Source organism: Brachyistius frenatus, unplaced genomic scaffold (assembly GCF_029030835.1).
Source record: "Brachyistius frenatus isolate BFR_SWC_R1_liver_20210118 unplaced genomic scaffold, ASM2903083v1 Contig_99, whole genome shotgun sequence".
NCBI lineage: Eukaryota > Metazoa > Chordata > Actinopteri > Embiotocidae > Brachyistius > Brachyistius frenatus.
The window spans coordinates 1,368,427-1,384,795 of NW_027210698.1; the positions used below are offsets into that span (position 1 = coordinate 1,368,427).

General features: G+C 42.9%; 2 protein-coding genes across 4 annotated transcripts; one reads left to right on the forward strand and one right to left on the reverse strand.

Annotated features, from left to right (window-relative positions):
- gorasp1a (golgi reassembly stacking protein 1a) lies at positions 1-5,149 on the forward strand. 2 transcript variants are annotated; one of them, XM_069711433.1, is made up of 9 exons: positions 1-163; positions 700-780; positions 928-1,131; positions 1,231-1,317; positions 1,469-1,599; positions 1,855-2,077; positions 2,510-2,618; positions 2,715-2,858; positions 2,949-5,149. In XM_069711433.1, the coding sequence occupies exons 1-9, from the start codon at positions 101-103 to the stop codon at positions 3,443-3,445; spliced, it is 1,539 nt and encodes a 512-aa protein (XP_069567534.1). In that variant the 5' UTR covers positions 1-100; the 3' UTR covers positions 3,446-5,149. The 2 variants fall into 2 exon arrangements, with proteins under 2 accessions (XP_069567534.1, XP_069567535.1); XM_069711434.1 differs by having other exon boundaries at positions 2,976-5,149.
- Positions 5,150-6,628: 1,479 nt separating this feature from the next.
- LOC138628401 (WD repeat-containing protein 48) lies at positions 6,629-15,720 on the reverse strand. 2 transcript variants are annotated; one of them, XM_069711432.1, is made up of 18 exons: positions 15,644-15,720; positions 14,891-15,031; positions 13,945-14,020; positions 13,628-13,840; positions 13,399-13,487; positions 12,224-12,325; positions 11,917-12,141; positions 11,047-11,121; positions 10,620-10,722; positions 10,428-10,525; positions 9,150-9,257; positions 8,926-9,022; positions 8,741-8,836; positions 8,425-8,530; positions 8,180-8,267; positions 7,150-7,226; positions 6,867-7,059; positions 6,629-6,743 (listed from the first exon to the last, which is right to left on the reverse strand). In XM_069711432.1, exons 1-18 carry the CDS (start codon positions 15,689-15,691, stop codon positions 6,648-6,650), a joined length of 2,031 nt encoding a protein of 676 aa, XP_069567533.1. In that variant the 5' UTR covers positions 15,692-15,720; the 3' UTR covers positions 6,629-6,647. The 2 variants fall into 2 exon arrangements, with proteins under 2 accessions (XP_069567533.1, XP_069567532.1); XM_069711431.1 differs by having other exon boundaries at positions 13,945-14,023.
- Between the last annotated feature and the right edge of the window lie 649 nt (positions 15,721-16,369).

A 16,369-nucleotide genomic window follows, 5' to 3' on the forward strand; every position in this document is an offset into this window, starting at 1 on the left:
TGTTTTGGGCTGCGGACAAGATGGCCGCGACGCGTCAACCGTAATCATTCTCACTTCGTTATTTTCTGATGACAACAATATCGAAGAGTCCCTGACAAACATGGGTTTATCTCAGAGTTCAGAAGTGTCCGAAGGAGGGACGTACGGGTACCACGTGCACGGCGTAAGAGAAGTATTTGCGCCTCCTGTGAACGAGCGGCCGCTCGTTACCGCGACATGTTGCTGAATGCTAACAGAGCTAACAACGAGCCGCGGCAGGCCGACCGGTCGAGCCGGATACAGGCTCTGTTTACCTGTTTACCTGTTTACCTTGTTTACCTTGTTTACCTGATTACCCCCCCAGTGATACACTTGAATTAAAGCGTGTAAAAAAAACAAACTACGGCGAGCTCGTTCAGCTCCCAACACGTGGTCATTTAACAAATCAAACCCGTGAAGTTTGAGGAGGTGAATGTTCTCGGGTCACTTTGACCTTTTACAGACAGAATGAATGTGATTCAATTATCAAAAGATTAATCAAAAGATGACAAAAATGGAGAGGTTCACGCTTTTTTGGGTATTTTTTTGGTATTTTGCTGCTCTTCACTGCTTTATGTGATTGTATATTTAACTGTGAGTCTCTATATGAACTCTTTATAGTACGACTACTTTATAGATGGTGTTGAAGTTATATCAAGCCTCCAGTGTTGGTTTTAACAGGTGCAGCCAAATTCCCCTGCAGAGATGGCCGGACTGCAGCCTTTCTTTGACTTCATTTTGTCTCTGGACTACAAAAGACTGGTAAGTTTATTCACAGTTAGAATAATATGAATTTAATTCACCGGTCATTACCCGCCGATAACTAAACCAGAGGGATGTGAGAATGTTAACGTGCTTTGTTGTTGTAATATTTAACATTTTCTGTGTCCTGACTTTCTTGTATGTCAGAATGAGGAAAATGAGCTGTTAAAGGAGATCCTGAAAGCCAACGTGGAGAGGGCCGTAAAGATGGAGGTGTACAGCACCAAAACCACCCGGGTTCGTGAGCTGGAGGTGGTGCCCAGCAACATGTGGGGAGGGCAGGGTCTGCTGGGGGCCAGCGTTCGCTTCTGCAGCTACCAAGGGGCCAGTGAGAACGTTTGGCACGTGTTGGTGAGCTGCAGCATCAAGAACGATGAAAAAGAAAAACCATCGGTCTTGAGTGTGACATCAGACATATACTCATTGTACCGCTGATCTTTTTGTGTTTAGGATGTGGAAGCCAGCTCGCCGGCTGCACTGGCTGGGCTGCAACCCCACACGGACTACATAGTTGGAGCAGATCAGGTGTTGCAAGACGTAAGAGTCACTTCAAAATGATGCATCGCTGCTTACATCAATCGAAAGTTTTGATCACGTGTGGTGTATTACTTGCACACGAGCAAGTAAACGCTTAAGGGCTGCACCTCCATGAACGATCCGTGGTTAATTCAGAGTTTGTGATTTGCAGTCAGAAGACTTCTTCTCGCTGATTGAGGCCCATGAAGGGAAGCCCCTGAAGCTGCTGGTGTACTGCATCCAAACCGATGTCTGCAGAGAAGTGGTGGTTACTCCAAACGGAGCTTGGGGAGGAGAGGGCAGGTATTATGCATTTCACTCAGTCATACTGCAGGACTGTTCAGGCTGTGTTGGTTAGTTAGTGGTTTTAGTTAGAAAGATACGTGCAGATAGATGGAACCTGTTCATTCAAAGTAACTTGATGTTTTTACTGTTGTACAAAGTTTATTTAAGCAATGACATGCAAGCTTTAACTTCATTTTATGTTATTGAGTTTGCGAGCCGTTCATCAATGGCGTTATAGTTGGTCTTGCAGCATTTCAAAATGTTTGTTCTTAGTTTGGGTTGCGGCATCGGTTACGGCTACCTGCACCGAATCCCTGCAAATCCTGACGTATCGACGGTGAAGCCTCCGACCCCTGTTCCTGAGGAGCTGCCCCCTCCAGAGCTGCTCCCTCCAGAGCTGCTCTCTCCAGACCTGCTCTCTCCACAGTTGCCCTCTCCAGAGTTGCCCTCTCCACAGTTGCCCTCTCCAGAGTTGCCTACACACGGATACACAGAGGTAGATGTTACCCTTCGTGTTGCAACGCCTAACTTCAAACTTGCAGCTACTCGTAGTTCTCCAGTCTTGCAACATCCTGAAACCTTGCTAGTTTACACCAAAGCAAAAAAGACGAGATCGTGTAACATCTCCATAGCAACGAGACTCGGTACTTCTGTCTTAACGAGGCTTTTTCGTAGCTGGATAGAATTTATAGCATCTTAAAACATTGATTGAGGATAGTGATCGTGTGTTTCTCGCAGCAGTTGCATTATTAACCACTCGCACCAGGAAATCGCAATAATAAACGCAAATTCAAGCCACATCTGCCCTTTTTGTGGGAGCTTGCTATTTTTTGCAAAATTCCCATGATTTCTCCACAATGAATATCCTCAACAGAAGCTCTGCTGAGCAGCTCATCTTCAGCGTTCATCTCTATCTGTTTGTTTCCAGGCGCCTCTGATGGCACCTTCGAGTTACAGTGAAGACTTGTTAGATGTGGAGAAGATCAGCCTGCAGGAAGATCCTCGTCCTCCACCCATCCAGAGAGTCATGGACCCCGGTCAGTTCGGACACTGTGTGCAGTGATTGAAGAGGATGAGGACCTTCTGCTCGCCGTGTTCATGACAGTCTTATCAACATGTCTGGTTTTTTTCAGGCTTTTCTGACTCTGAAGTGGCAGCGATGAGCCACGACACTGCAGACTTGGTGGACAGGCTGGATCTGTCCATGTCCTCCATCGACATGACCAACACCTCACTGACCATGCATGAGGAGAAGGACGGTGAAATATCTGGTATTGGTAAGTTCACGAGTCATCGCAGCTTCTTTCATGAATATATCTGGCAAAGGGAAATAATTTGGAAGATAAATATGTTTTGTGTTAATGCAGCTCTGTCAACCTCCTCTGTTGCTGCAGAGGAGCTGGAGGACAGCGTCCTGCTCTCACCAGCAGCAGACATCCAGAGTGAGCCACAGGACCTCACCGCCTCTCTCGCGTCCATGGAAACTTGGTCCGATTCAGGCGCCCCACCAGCTGAACCATCTCTCACCGAGTCCACAGACCGACAAAGCTGTCTCATGGAGTCTGGCGAGAGCCAAAGTCCACCTCTGTGTGCGTCGTCTCTTCCCGTGGAGTCCTCTGACCCTCCTTCTGAGCCTTGTGTCCCAGATGAAGACCTTCCCCGCCTGTCTCCCGTCGACCTCATCCCATCCGCTGCGTCCGGTGAGCCGACCGCTGACGACTGTCCTTCTGACGCCGTGGAGGACGCACTAGGCTCAGTGGAGGAGTCTGCAGAGCCTCCAGATGTGGCTCAGCACCAGTGTGACCGTGAGCACGATGACGAGGAGGAGGAGGAGGAGGAGGAGGAGGATTTACATTCTGAGTAAGCTTTCATCAGGTCATGCAGGAAGTGCAAACATGCAGAAGTGAAGCTGACAATCACTGGAGGTTTTTAAAGACACATTATATAGCAGTGGTTCTCAACCAGTCCGGCCTCCAGACCCACATTTTCACTTAGTCATCAAGTGACTTACATTTTTGAGCCACTCAAATTTATTTCATTCAAAAAAAAAGTTGAGTAATTTACAATGTCTTCATGTATTGTTAAAAACATGAAATAACCCCAAAAGATGTGCTAAAAAAAACAATGAACTAAAAAGGCAGGTATTTATGGTTTCTAAACATATTTAAACTAGTGAGTCTAAGTTGAACTAAAAGAAGTAAAGTCAGACTTATTTAATCCTAAACGTGCTTATAAATGCTGAAGTCAGAGCTGACACCTGATGTGGTTGTTGCTGTGATGACATGGCTGGCAGCAAACTGCTGCTTGACACACACTGTTGTGGGAAAGGCAAGTCCTTCAGAATAAAAGTCCAGCAGCTGAAATGAACTTCAAAATAAAAGTCACTAGACTTCAATGTCATGGAACTTAACCACTGACAACGGTCACTTTGGTCCGCCCCTCAGGATGAGAACACTAATGCGAACAGGGTTTCCAGATTATAATTGCAGCAAAGAGAACTAAAGCTGCGAGCAGCAGCCTTACAGCCATGAACGGCCCTGAGATCCTCGTTCTGGTCACCAGTTGAGAACCACTGTTAAATAGGAAATGCGGAATAGACCGTGGGAAACTCTGCCCTGTCCAGTTTTATATGTCATATTAATTACACTGCGGGCACCAGCTACAGCATTAACATAGAAGAAGAATGGATACGCACTCTGTAGGAACTTCCTATTTGTTTTGTAGGTGAGAATTTTTAGTTATTGCTTATTTGTCAGCCAAAAGAGGTCAAAATGTTCAAAACATTTTTCCTCGCTTGGTTTAAAATTAGATTATACGGGTAATGAAACTTTGCTTCTGACACACTAAGGTGAGAATGACTTGAAAACTTCCAAAGAGAAACACACATTTACTACTGCAAAGCACAGCTGCACCTTCATATTCATAACACTATCAGTTTTTGAAGCTGTTTAAATTTAAGTCTTTCCAGGATGCACTGTTGCATCTGTTATGTTTTAGAGACGCATTGTTTGAATAATGATTACCCACATCAGAGGATGCGGGGCACTTTAAATCGACGTCCTGTGTTGGATTTTAAAGGGCTTGTGTTGCTGTGTAATGAGGGAAATATTTGTCCCATTTGTGCTGAATTAAAAGCGTTAGTACGTGTTTTTACACCAGAATCTGGGAGGTCAGTACGTTTTCAACACTGTCTTTGATTAGATTTATTTTTTAGATCATTAGCTTGTGAGACATTTTTACTGTTGTATAGTTAGCTTTCTGCCCCCAGTTTATTCAACACTATTTTCACCTTGTAATTTGTGGTATCTATGCAACAGGCAACATGTCCATTATGTAAATCTAAAAGAAAAGCATTCGACAAGTCTGGTGACGTAGTAATACTCGGTCTTTTTAGGGGGCTTCTTATTGTCAAAGTAGGTGCTACTGTGTAAAATAAGGAAAAGTATTTTTGCAGATATTTTATCAATGAATTGTATGTTTTATTAGGAATGAGTGCAGAGTCTTTTGATGAATGTGAAATGGGTGAATCGTTGATGGTTAAACAATCATATCACTTAAAAAAAAAGAAGTCCCTTGTTTTTCTTGTTTCACACTCATCATCTGAACACATTACAACTCAAGAAACATCCATTTATAATCCCCATAAATCTGTCTTTGTTAAACCATTCCAATTTATTTCTCTGAATGCCTAAAATATACATATTTCACAAATTATTACAACAAGGGATATTGCAGTGTTATGGCCTAATTACGGTACACATCCTGGTTTTGGCCAATTAGATCTCACTCGATGGCGTTGCACACACACGCACACACACACACACTCGTGGCAAAATTAACAAAGAAAAGATCCTTTCTGCTTGGTGCTGCACACCAAGAGAGAAGTAGGTGTTAGCGTTTTATTTCACTTTGGTGAATTTCCCACAGTGGTTGAATGTTCATGTGTTCGATCGGATGAGATTCCCCTTTAAGTTTTATTTATGTTCCATTGCACTCCTATTGAATCTAAATGAAATATACATTAGGAGCAGCCCTCACTGTCACCAGTCACTGCTCCCGAGCCAAACACAGAGCATGTAAGCATGAGTTATTAAAGATATATACCTTATATATAATTTTCCAATTGCAGAGATGACTTGGGCGACTACCAACATTTTTAAACTGCAATTTCCAAGTTGCAGTGGACACAACAAATGCTTAATATCCAAGTTAAAGTTACCTTCATGATCATGAATGTGCTCTAGGGTTCTGGAAAAATAACTATCGTTTTTTTTAAGTAAACTGTACAAGAACAGAATAAAACTGCTGCAAAACAAAAAGAAAGTCATTTAAATCAACAATGTTGTACACATATTTACAAAAAAAAAGAAAAAAAAAAGGACATTCATTCCATTGAGAAGAGCACAGCTAAAAATCAAAGACAAGTGCTTCTGTCGATGAGGTTCAAGCTCTGCCATAATTAGATGTCGAAGCCGAGGTTAAGTTCAAGTTAAGATGTCGACAACAGAACGGATGAAGAGTTTTTTGAGGGACTGTGACGCTACCCGGAGATCAGGTGTACTCCTACACTGGTGGAGCTGCTGAGACAGGTGAGGAGTGTTCAAAGAACGAGGACAGTTTCTGGAATGTACTAGAACAGTCTACTACATCCATGTGCGCACGCACGCACGCACTCAGACACGTACTGTAACTTCGGTCGCTTCAAAATAAAATGCCAATCAGAAGGAAAGAAAAACAGCAGCCAAACGATCTAAAAAATAAAATAAAAAAAATGAAAGGTTGTTCCGACCTGTTGGAGAAAACATGAACGTCCATTCTTCAAACTGTAAAAAAACAAAAACAATAGGGACCACTTATCTCCAGGTGACTGTTGGCTGCGCCGGCCTGTTCTGCTTAGTTCCCTATGATACACCATGAGCCACGTCCTCACACTTGTTACTGGATTCTCATTGATACTGCGAGTCTTGACCACACAATAGGGTTTAGGGTACTACATGTCAGAGGTGGGTGGTGATTGGCAAATGACAAAGAGTTCTGGGTTTGTTTGTTTTTAAAAATGCCGACTTTCACGTGGACTTCTGCCTATAGTGAAGCGTCAAGTCCCCTCCGCTCTTCCAGATAAAATGTTTAACTGTTCGCAGGTCCATGTTGGGATCTAGAACCTGGTCGAAAGATTAAAAAGGACAACAAGGTTAATGAAAGGAAGTTCTGCTACCTGCATGCTGATGCCTCTACAGGAGTTGAAACTGGACACGTTCAGGAAAGAAAAGCGTCAGCGTGCCCACCTGGTCTTGACACATGAGCTCGATCTTCTCTTCGGCTAGCATGGCCATGTCCTCCTCCTTCTCCTGCTCCCCGGGTTTGTCGTTGGCCGAGGAGCTGGTGGTCTGAGACTCGTTGTCCAGGTTGATGATCTTCTCGTAAACGTGCTCCATCACCTTCCTCACCTGGAGCATGTCGCTGGCCGAGAGTCGGTCTCTGCACAACACACAGGAGGTAGAACCGTCAGCTCTGACCGGGTCGGTTGAATTCATGTCGGTACAGCTCGTACTAAAATCACAAACTCACTTTTTTAGAGTTTTTGCACCAGAGGAAGAATGCGGCTGGAGGTAGAACGGGATTTTGTTGAATTTGGGCATATTTTTCTGGAACAGAAGAAGGAGGATCAAACATGTCAATCAAATCATTTAAAAATTTAAAAAAAATGGTTCTTTCTTGGAAAAACAATGATAAAACCTGAAGAAACCTAAAGTTTTCAAAGATTTCTTATTTTTCATATCGTTACAATAAAAGTAGCTAATAAACACAAAATGCACTTCGATGAGTTCTTCTGATTGTAATTAAATGCAGAGTTTCTAAAACATGCTATTTGGCTGACCTTAGTGTCTTATCTACTACAGTATATAGTAAACGGGATATTTAGAGGGATAATTACTGGTGAGCTGATGCTTCCTGAACGTATGACGATGCATGTTTTATATCTTTACTGTTCAATTGCTCATTAACACCTGACATGTCACAGGTATAAATAAACTGAATTCCATTTCGCCGTGTCAGCGTCGGTCCTGGTACGGAGCCGTCTGGCTGACTTACTGAAATACCCGAACTTAACGTAGTAATCAATTATCAACATCTCAGCTTTTAAACCTATATTTAACTCAAGGAACTACTCATCACCGTGAGACACTTTGTCATACAAACTTGGAAGTAAAAACACTTTGGCTGCTCGTTTAAATCTCCAAACTAAATGCAGGACTTGTTTTTCTCTTTGTAACCCTTCACAACACCAGAAATCATGATTTCCTTCCTACAAGCTTCTAAACCAGTGGTTTGGTAAAACACATTGTGGACGGGATTCAAACTGTCCAGGCCACATTTACAATGAAGTATTTTGTTGGCTTCTCTGAGCGAAATACACACGAGCACTTGAGCCTTCTAATTATATAAAGTTAGTATGTGATGCAAGTGAGAGAAGATAAAAGAAAAGGGAAGAAGGGAGACAAAGTGGAAGGTGTGAAGTGAAGGAGGGATTTGAGAAATGCAAATAAGTAGATCATCTATGTGCAAAACATTAAAAAAACCCAGCAGTAATACTTACATCTACAGTTATATCAATAACCCACTGAGGGACTGTCTCGTTCAGCAGCATGGACTCAGTCTCTCCTCCTGAATCTCTACAAAGCAACCTGCAGTATGGAAACACAACATCAGAGACGACGCAGAGGTGCAATCAATGAGTCGACTTAACATTTCTGATGATACAAGATGATGTCACGGGGCCCACAGCAGCTTCCCACATTTACATTTGATCTTCTCGGACACATTGAGTTAGAGAGACCGTACCTAAAAAGAGTTCGGCCTCCCGCCTCCCCGAAGATGACGGGCGTGTGCGGTGGCACCTGGAAGTATCCATTTCCTTTCTGGACCCGGGTCTCCTGCTCTCCGTTCACTGTGGACACGAGAAACATAATCCTACTATGAGACAAACTGAGTGACAGCGTTTACCGACGTCAGCAAGGCGTGCAGCCAACTCATGACGGGGCTGAGTGGATAAAAAGACAAGCGGAAAAACGACACGCCTGAATGCCGTTCCCCGATGGATCGGACGTTTGATCATTTTAGGAGAATAATCCAGAGAATGGACAGAGAGTCTCTTTACCGTGGTTCACCTCGTTCTCCTCCTCATCCATGGGGTTGATGCGAGTCCTGGGCCAGAACTCCAGCAGAGCCTGGAGCAGGAGTCCACCCAGGTTCACTACAAGGAGAAACAGGCGGACTCGTTACATTAGAGGTTTAGCTCGGCGTTATTTAAAACGTACTTACATATAAAATGTGTTATCTTACACTTTGGGTCGGATCCATCAGAGCTGGAAAAGCCGGCGTCCTTTGCGGACACCCAGGCAGCGAAGCAGTCGCTCTCATCCAGAGTGATGGTGAGCATCTATTGAAAAAAACAAACCACAAGTATCAGATGCACGAACCAAACGACAGAAGAACCTCTGAGTGGGAAAAAGTCTCAACTGTAACAGCCAATGAAAAGCTCCTTCATTTCCTGGTTTGCAGCTCACCCCCGTTTTCAGATCCACAGAAAACCAATTTGGCACGTAGACCATCTTGAAGCGTTTTTTAATCTCTTCATCAAATTCCACTTTCCCCAAGTCTTCACCTTTGCAAGCCTGGAGGTAAAAAAAACAAAAAAACAAGGTCAATTCAAAGCACAGAGACCAGCAGGAGTGTCTTCAGAGTTTTCTTTAAGTCTGCAGTGATTGATCAGGACATTCAGGCCAATTACACCAAATAACCGTCGCTGTGTTTCCACCAAAAGACTAATGTGTGAGAACTTTCCAAAGAACATAAAGGTTCCTTCAGTCCTTCTGTCATCTCGTATCCACCTCAACCAAAAGGCCCACAAACATCAGACCAATCGGTCCGCTGACAGTCCGAGTGATGGCTCTTCTTCTGCAAACGACCCGACACGACATGGCAGACTATGTAGCTCAGGAGTGTTGCCCAACATGGAGGGTCGGGTCGGGTCGGGACACAGAGACTCGACTTTGATCCACAGAACTTTACAGAGAGTTCACACAGGCACAATTACTCATCGTCCTTTAATGCTATTAATTGGTCAGTAGGTGGTCTACAAAGGAGAGGAATTATCATCACTGAAGGAATTAAACAATGAACACACTTTATTACTTTCCAAAAAGTAATAAAGTGATCAACATGAAAGCATATGAAGTTCCTCTCGGTAGTCAGCAGTGAGCTTAAGTCTGTACATCGTAGATATATTCAAATACTGTTTGAGGAAGCTGAATGCTGACAGTTTCTACAGAGCTTAGCCAGCAAACTGAACACGGCTCTCTGACCACAGGTGAGACTGACTGCAGCTAACACCAAGCAACAAACAGCCAATCAGAGTCCAACTCACTCTCATTAACACTAATATCACATACAAAAATTCTATAAGAGCTAACTGGCATTAATCTCTGCACAACAGGGGTTTAATTCATTATAAATCCTTCCAGTGACCATCTGAAGAGACTGTATGCTGGAGCAGAGGGGATTTCCTGGGGTTGCCATGGGGATTAATTCGCTTGCAATGCTGCTAATGACGGATTGCATTTGCAGCTTTTATTTTTTAATGGCTAAGTGGAAAATTAGTGCGCACAACCAACAAACAACATTCAGCATGCTGAACACTAAAGTTCCTGTTTAAAAAAACAAAAAAAGGATTTAATGAGGGTAAAATAATCCCTCTGCCGAGTCCAAAATAAAAGCAGATGGAATTACAATTTGAACACAGTTATTAAATATTTGAAGTATCTTAAAAGCAGGGTGCAGTTTACCTTTAGGACATCCCAAAAAGCCACATTGTTGTTGGTATCTTTGGTGAGTATGTGTCGCTTGTCATTGAGAATGTGGCACTGGATAATACTGGCACCTCCTGCAGACACAGTAAACACATTTTACTCAACACAAATGTTGGAGGAGGTGATTTGGAGACTCGTGTAGTGTTCAGATAAAAAGGCCAAGATTACCCTTGATGACTTGTTCAGGCTGAGTACACAGCGGTGTCAGAGGGGTGCTGCAGTCGTTGTCGTACTCCCCTGATGATCGGAAGTTGTGCATTCCCTTTAGAGACTACACACACACGCACGCGCACACACACACACACACACACACACACGCGCAGACACACAGAGGGAGAATAATGATTATTACAGACCACCTTGGATTTTAATAATCGCTTCCTCACTCTCCGTCGCAGCTCCAGCTCTGATTAATGAAATGCAATTATCTTTCGTGTATCACCCACACGATCGCAAAGCTGGTTTAACATTTTACACGAGTTGCAGGAGGATCAGGGCTCAATAGCTTTAGGCGTGGCTCCGCGAACGAGCTTCATTCGAGACTTCATTATGTTGACAGCGGACCGGTGATCTCAGAGGTGTCACGCATGCCTACCCATTTATTAACGGATGACTTGGTGGTGGAGACCCAGATTGCTGGAGGTGGGTCAGCAGATCTGTCCAATTCCATCTGACCGAAAGAGAAAGAAAGCACAAAGGTTGAGTGACTCCCAATGGTTAGCGATGAGCACAGGAATGACTGAGGAGAATGTTGGGACTTTACTCAGAAATGGTTTTTAAACTTCTTTTTACCTTTTAATTCAACAATACCAACAACTTTTCTTAAAATAAGTGCCGTTACTGTTAACAAAGCATAAAACGGACAAAGAGAAACCAAAAATAAAACAATCACATATGTGACGAGACTTCGGGGAATAAAATTAAAGAAGACTAAACATAAAGTACCAGAACTTCCATCTGCATTGACAGAAAACGCCAGTTTAAAGCCGAGCCTGAACAATCACAGACGGATCAGTACGGCCGACAACATAATGCAGAAAAAGATGCTTAGCGTCAAGAACAAATTTGAATGGTTTGGTTAAACATATTTTGAGTCCCAGTGCAGTTTAATGATTCAGTGCACTGAGGACAGTAAGAACGATAAACTATAAAAATCCTGCCTCCATTACATCGCTTTGTCAAAAGTGTTTGATAATCACCTGCGGACTCATCACAAAATGTATTTACATATCCTGTATATATACATATTTATAAAAAGAACGTCAGCCGATATATTGCTATCAAATTTTCCTATTTACTAATATCTATATTGAGTATCGGTAGGAGAGTAGAGAGCACCTACTAATCGGTATACAGACAAGACATGAACTGTTCAATAATAGACCTTCAAAATGAAAACGTATTATTATAAAAAGAATTACAGGTTTATTAACCTGCTCCAGATTAAAGTGTTGTGACTTCTTACTTTGAGCACCGGGGCTTTCTCCTCACAGATGAGCACGCGGATGTCTGGGTTACGCAGGTCAGTGCAGTAGATCTTCTTGTCTCGGCCTCCTGAGTAGACGTGCGTGAAGGCCTCGTTGACCTGCAGGGCCCAAACCCCTTCATCGTGCACCCGGTAGGTGGCGATACACCGCTGCTGGCCGAGGGACCAAAGACGAATGGTCCCGTCTGAGCTGCCCGATAGGCACTGCGTGGGAAAGGACAGCAAAAGTTTAGATATTAAAATACTTCTGGTTAACAGCTGCCACGTTTGAGAGATCGTCACTCACCTGAGTGCCATCTCGGTTGAGCAGCAACGACTTGACGTTGTCGGTGTGACCTTTTAGCTTCATCAGTTTTGCACATGTTCGGGGATCCCACACTCTCAGGACCTGAAGAGAGAAAGTACGAGGGGAAGGATGCCGGGCACTTCTTTACTACACTTATATGCATAATATTGTAGGTCAAATTTCTATGATCATTTCATGCCACTATTGTCGTTTGAGCCTAATAATTAGAGCCTGACTTTACTGGCCTCGGTATTGGAGTATATGCTGCCTCCATTATATATCTGTGTCACAAGTGTTCAACATGTTTGATAATCACATTTGAGGGCTAATTACACAAAATGGGTCTTTGCTACCTAAAATCGTTGTCATCCACAAATATCCAGTGTTGGTCAGGCTCTACTAGTCATAGACTAATACTACACATACACCTCATGAAGAAGAGATGTTTATTTGGCTGTGGTGTTTGGCTTTGCAACAAACTCCATGATGTTAATACGGTTGGTCAAATATTGAAAGTGAAGCGCTTCCAAGCGATAAACGGTTGTTTGGTGGCGCTAATTCTCCGCTCATCTGCCTTTAGACCGCAGCGGAAGTAGGAGGCGTATTGAGATGGTGGAAGAAGTGAATATGATATGACATTTCTGTTAGTTTCATCCAGCTGTGTTTTTACAGATGAATGCAGATTAGTGGAAACACCTGTAACAATTATGCAAAATGATTACAGCGGACTCAAATAATCCTGAACAGACGATTACATATTAAATGCAACAGGCAAATGTTTTATATAAAACTGATCTTGTGTTAACAGGAAATTTCTAATGAATGAGTGTAATGACTTGTATGCATTATTTTCCTTACACTCATGAATCTGAAGAGTTCCCTAACATCCAAAATGTTTATTCAACCTGCAATAACACGCGCACCAATCCCAGATCTTCTTTGTGTAGTCTAAACAACATGAGGAAATCAAACCGAGACATAAACAGTATTTAATAATTCAGGGGATTTGACTGCACGTCTGTCATTCAGATATATTGTTAAATCTGGTTTCAGGCTAAAACCGAATATCCCAGCGAAGATATTAACTTGATAAGTGAAATAACCAAAGTGTTGTTTAAAATCTGGTGTAATATTCTATTTGTCTGTACACGTGTGATACTGGTGAAAACCCAAACCTTTTCTGTGGATCCAGAAACAATGACCGTGCCCATCTGGTTCATAGCCAGACTGTAGATCGAGTCCTTGTTCCCACTGAGTGACGACGCTGTTGGAGACAAACTGTAGTGAGTCCAAAGTTACAGACTATCACGCGTCAGCTACTCGAAACTACACATTAATCAAAACCTTTGGAGCGAAGAGGTTCAGAAATGGTCACGACTGTCACAGAGTAAAACCTTTACTCACTGGTGACGGTGTTGTTGGAAGCAGTGAGTGCCGTTAGTGTGTTCACATCCCAAAGGAAGATCTGCCGGTCCAGACCTGCTGACGCCACCAGCTCCTTGTCCTTAGCGTAGGCCAGAGCTTTCACGTAGTCCTTGTGTGTTCGTAACGTCGACATACAAAACCCTTTATGCGCGTTCCATACTTTGACTGTTGTGTCTGATGAAGCAGATATCACTGAAAAAAGAAGAGCGGCAGTCAAAAAAGCAGAAGGTGAAAGAACGTATTGGAGGCTATCGTGCACAAAAGAGGAAAAGCGTCTGCCAGTGATTGAAACTCACATGTTTTCCCATTGCAACAGAGGACTATGTCATTGACCCAGTCTGTGTGATGCTCCATAGATGCAATGTAGGGGTCCTGCTGCAATAACAGGGGAAACAACATTAAGAAAAAGTGATACCTGGATAGAAGGGGGGACATCCATGTTTTATAATGAACATCATACCCAAAACTATGAGGGTGTTAAAGTCCCATCGGGGAGAGATATTGGAACACCGATTTACAGGGAAGCCTGGTAATCATGGTGATCGATAGCTCGAGGCGTGCAGACACGCCCGGTTTCAGTTAAAATGCCTCGTGGGTAATACTGGACTCCATCACAAATGTCAAGGAGATGCAGCGCATGTGATGTGACTGCAAAACGGTACACGATACCTGGTTGGATATTGTCTTGTATTACCATCATCCTGGAAACAGAGCTTACTTAAACATATTTGGTACATTACCAACAAGGTGCTAACCTGTCTGTGTGGGAGGAACCAGCCCCCAAAACAGGAAGCAGGATCATACAGAGGAATGAGAAGTTAAAAGAGAAAGTTATCTTTAGAGAACGGAGAGATGAACTGACCAGAGGAGCTTCTTATGAGCCGCTTAATCACAGAATTAATAATAGTTTAGATATCTACCCTAATTGGAAATGAGCACCATGATGATCAATATTTGGGTGATCCACCCCTGTGGATATACTATATAATGGTTTGTTCTTCGTGGTTGAACACCAGGTGTAATGTGGCTGTGAGATAGTCCGTTTTATACTTTTTAAAAAAATTTGGTACATTTTGGAACATATGTAAAATACTGAAAATGTCATTTTTAAAAAAATAATAATAATCAAATCACAAAAATATAAAAAGTAGTGTATGTGACGACATCTGCCCATAAAACGAGTCGACCATGAGTTTAAATATCTTTGAAGAGGAGGAGGAGGAGGAGGAGGAGGAGGTGTACTTTGTGCTGGTAGACGCTCCATATCCGGATGATCGAGTCCCTCCCAGCGGTGAAGAGCCGGTTCAGCGCGGGGTCGAGCTGCAGAGCGTTCACCCCATTCCGGTTGTACTTCTCCACCTCATCTCTAATGACGTACGACACCTGAAGCACAGAGGTCAGAGGTCAGACTCCCTCCTCCACCTCCTCCACCCACTTTCCTTTAAGTGCACCTGCACGGTCGGGACGTGAGGAGACACACACACACACACGTGTCGGGGGGAAATAATTAAACGCGGTTTCATATTTACAACGCACGCGTTCAGTAATCACAACGCGCGTTCACGTGACAGCAGCGTGCACGAGAACCCCCCCCCCCCCGAGACACGCGCCAGCAATTAGACGGAGCCCGGATGCAGCGTCGCTTCGCCAACACCGTAACAGCTGGAAACCACAGCTGAGACGAGCACCGACGAACACGCGCGATCACCGGGGAGATTTGTATCGATCTCGTGACGCGTTTCACGCGCAGCTTGGAGAGTTGTTTACAAAAGCACGAGGTCGTTTCGACGCAGCCGTTAGCGGGAGGCGCTAACACCTCACGTCAAGCTAAGCTAGCTCGGTTAGCCAGCTCGAGTCGTGACAGACGGCAGCGCGCCGCCTCGTCCGGGGAGCTTTTTTCTGTCTTCCCGGTGTTGGCGAAGCGCTTCTTTAAGACGAAGACTCCGATTTCGTCGTTGCCACACACTTTTCAACAACGCAAATCGCATCGTTTACCTGCACTTTCCTCCGCCCAGCAGCATTCTGCCTGTGATGCGTGGCCATCTTGCATGTTGACAGTCAACTCATGTGATGCTACATCCGGGGACAAAAAGAGAGAGAGAGAGAGAGAGAGAGAGGGAGAGAGAGCACATACCGCAGAGCTTTATGGGAAATGTAGTTTTACAGCGCACTTCACTTTGTCCGGTAATCAGTTTTAACCAGAGTCAGATGGACATTTATCATGACGCCGTATTTTAGCATCAGACATGGCTGCAGGTTTTATATGACCTCAAACTGAGAAATAAAGTAGAACTGCACCTCTATTATAACAGATATTATATTATAACATATTCTATTATAACATATATTATATTATAACATATATTATATTATAACATATTCTATTATAACATATATTCTATTATAACAGATATTATATTGTAACACATATTCTATTATAACATATATTCTATTATAACATATATTCTGTTATAACATATTATATTATAACAGATATTCTATTATAACATATATTCTATTATAACATATTCTATTATAACATATATTCTATTATAACATATATTCTATTATAACATATTCTATTATAACATATATTATATTATAACATATATTCTATTATAACATATATTTATAACATATATTCTATTATAACATATATTATATTATAACATATATTCTATTATAACATATATTCTATTATAACATATATTCTATTATAAC

Bases quoted from the DNA above. Each gene is read 5' to 3' on its own strand.
- LOC138628401 (XM_069711431.1), bottom strand. From the start codon at position 15,691: ATGGCCACGCATCACAGGCAGAATGCTGCTGGGCGGAGGAAAGTGCAG. The intron at 12,142-12,223 runs GTGAGTGACGAT...TTTCCCACGCAG, and splicing joins TCAACCGAGATGGCACTCAG to TGCCTATCGGGCAGCTCAGA. The intron at 8,268-8,424 runs GTACGGTCTCTC...TCCATACTGCAG, and splicing joins GGAGGCCGAACTCTTTTTAG to GTTGCTTTGTAGAGATTCAG.
- gorasp1a (XM_069711433.1), top strand. From the start codon at position 101: ATGGGTTTATCTCAGAGTTCAGAAGTGTCCGAAGGAGGGACGTACGGG. The intron at 164-699 runs GTAAGAGAAGTA...TGGTTTTAACAG, and splicing joins ACGGGTACCACGTGCACGGC to GTGCAGCCAAATTCCCCTGC. The intron at 2,619-2,714 runs GTCAGTTCGGAC...GGTTTTTTTCAG, and splicing joins CCAGAGAGTCATGGACCCCG to GCTTTTCTGACTCTGAAGTG.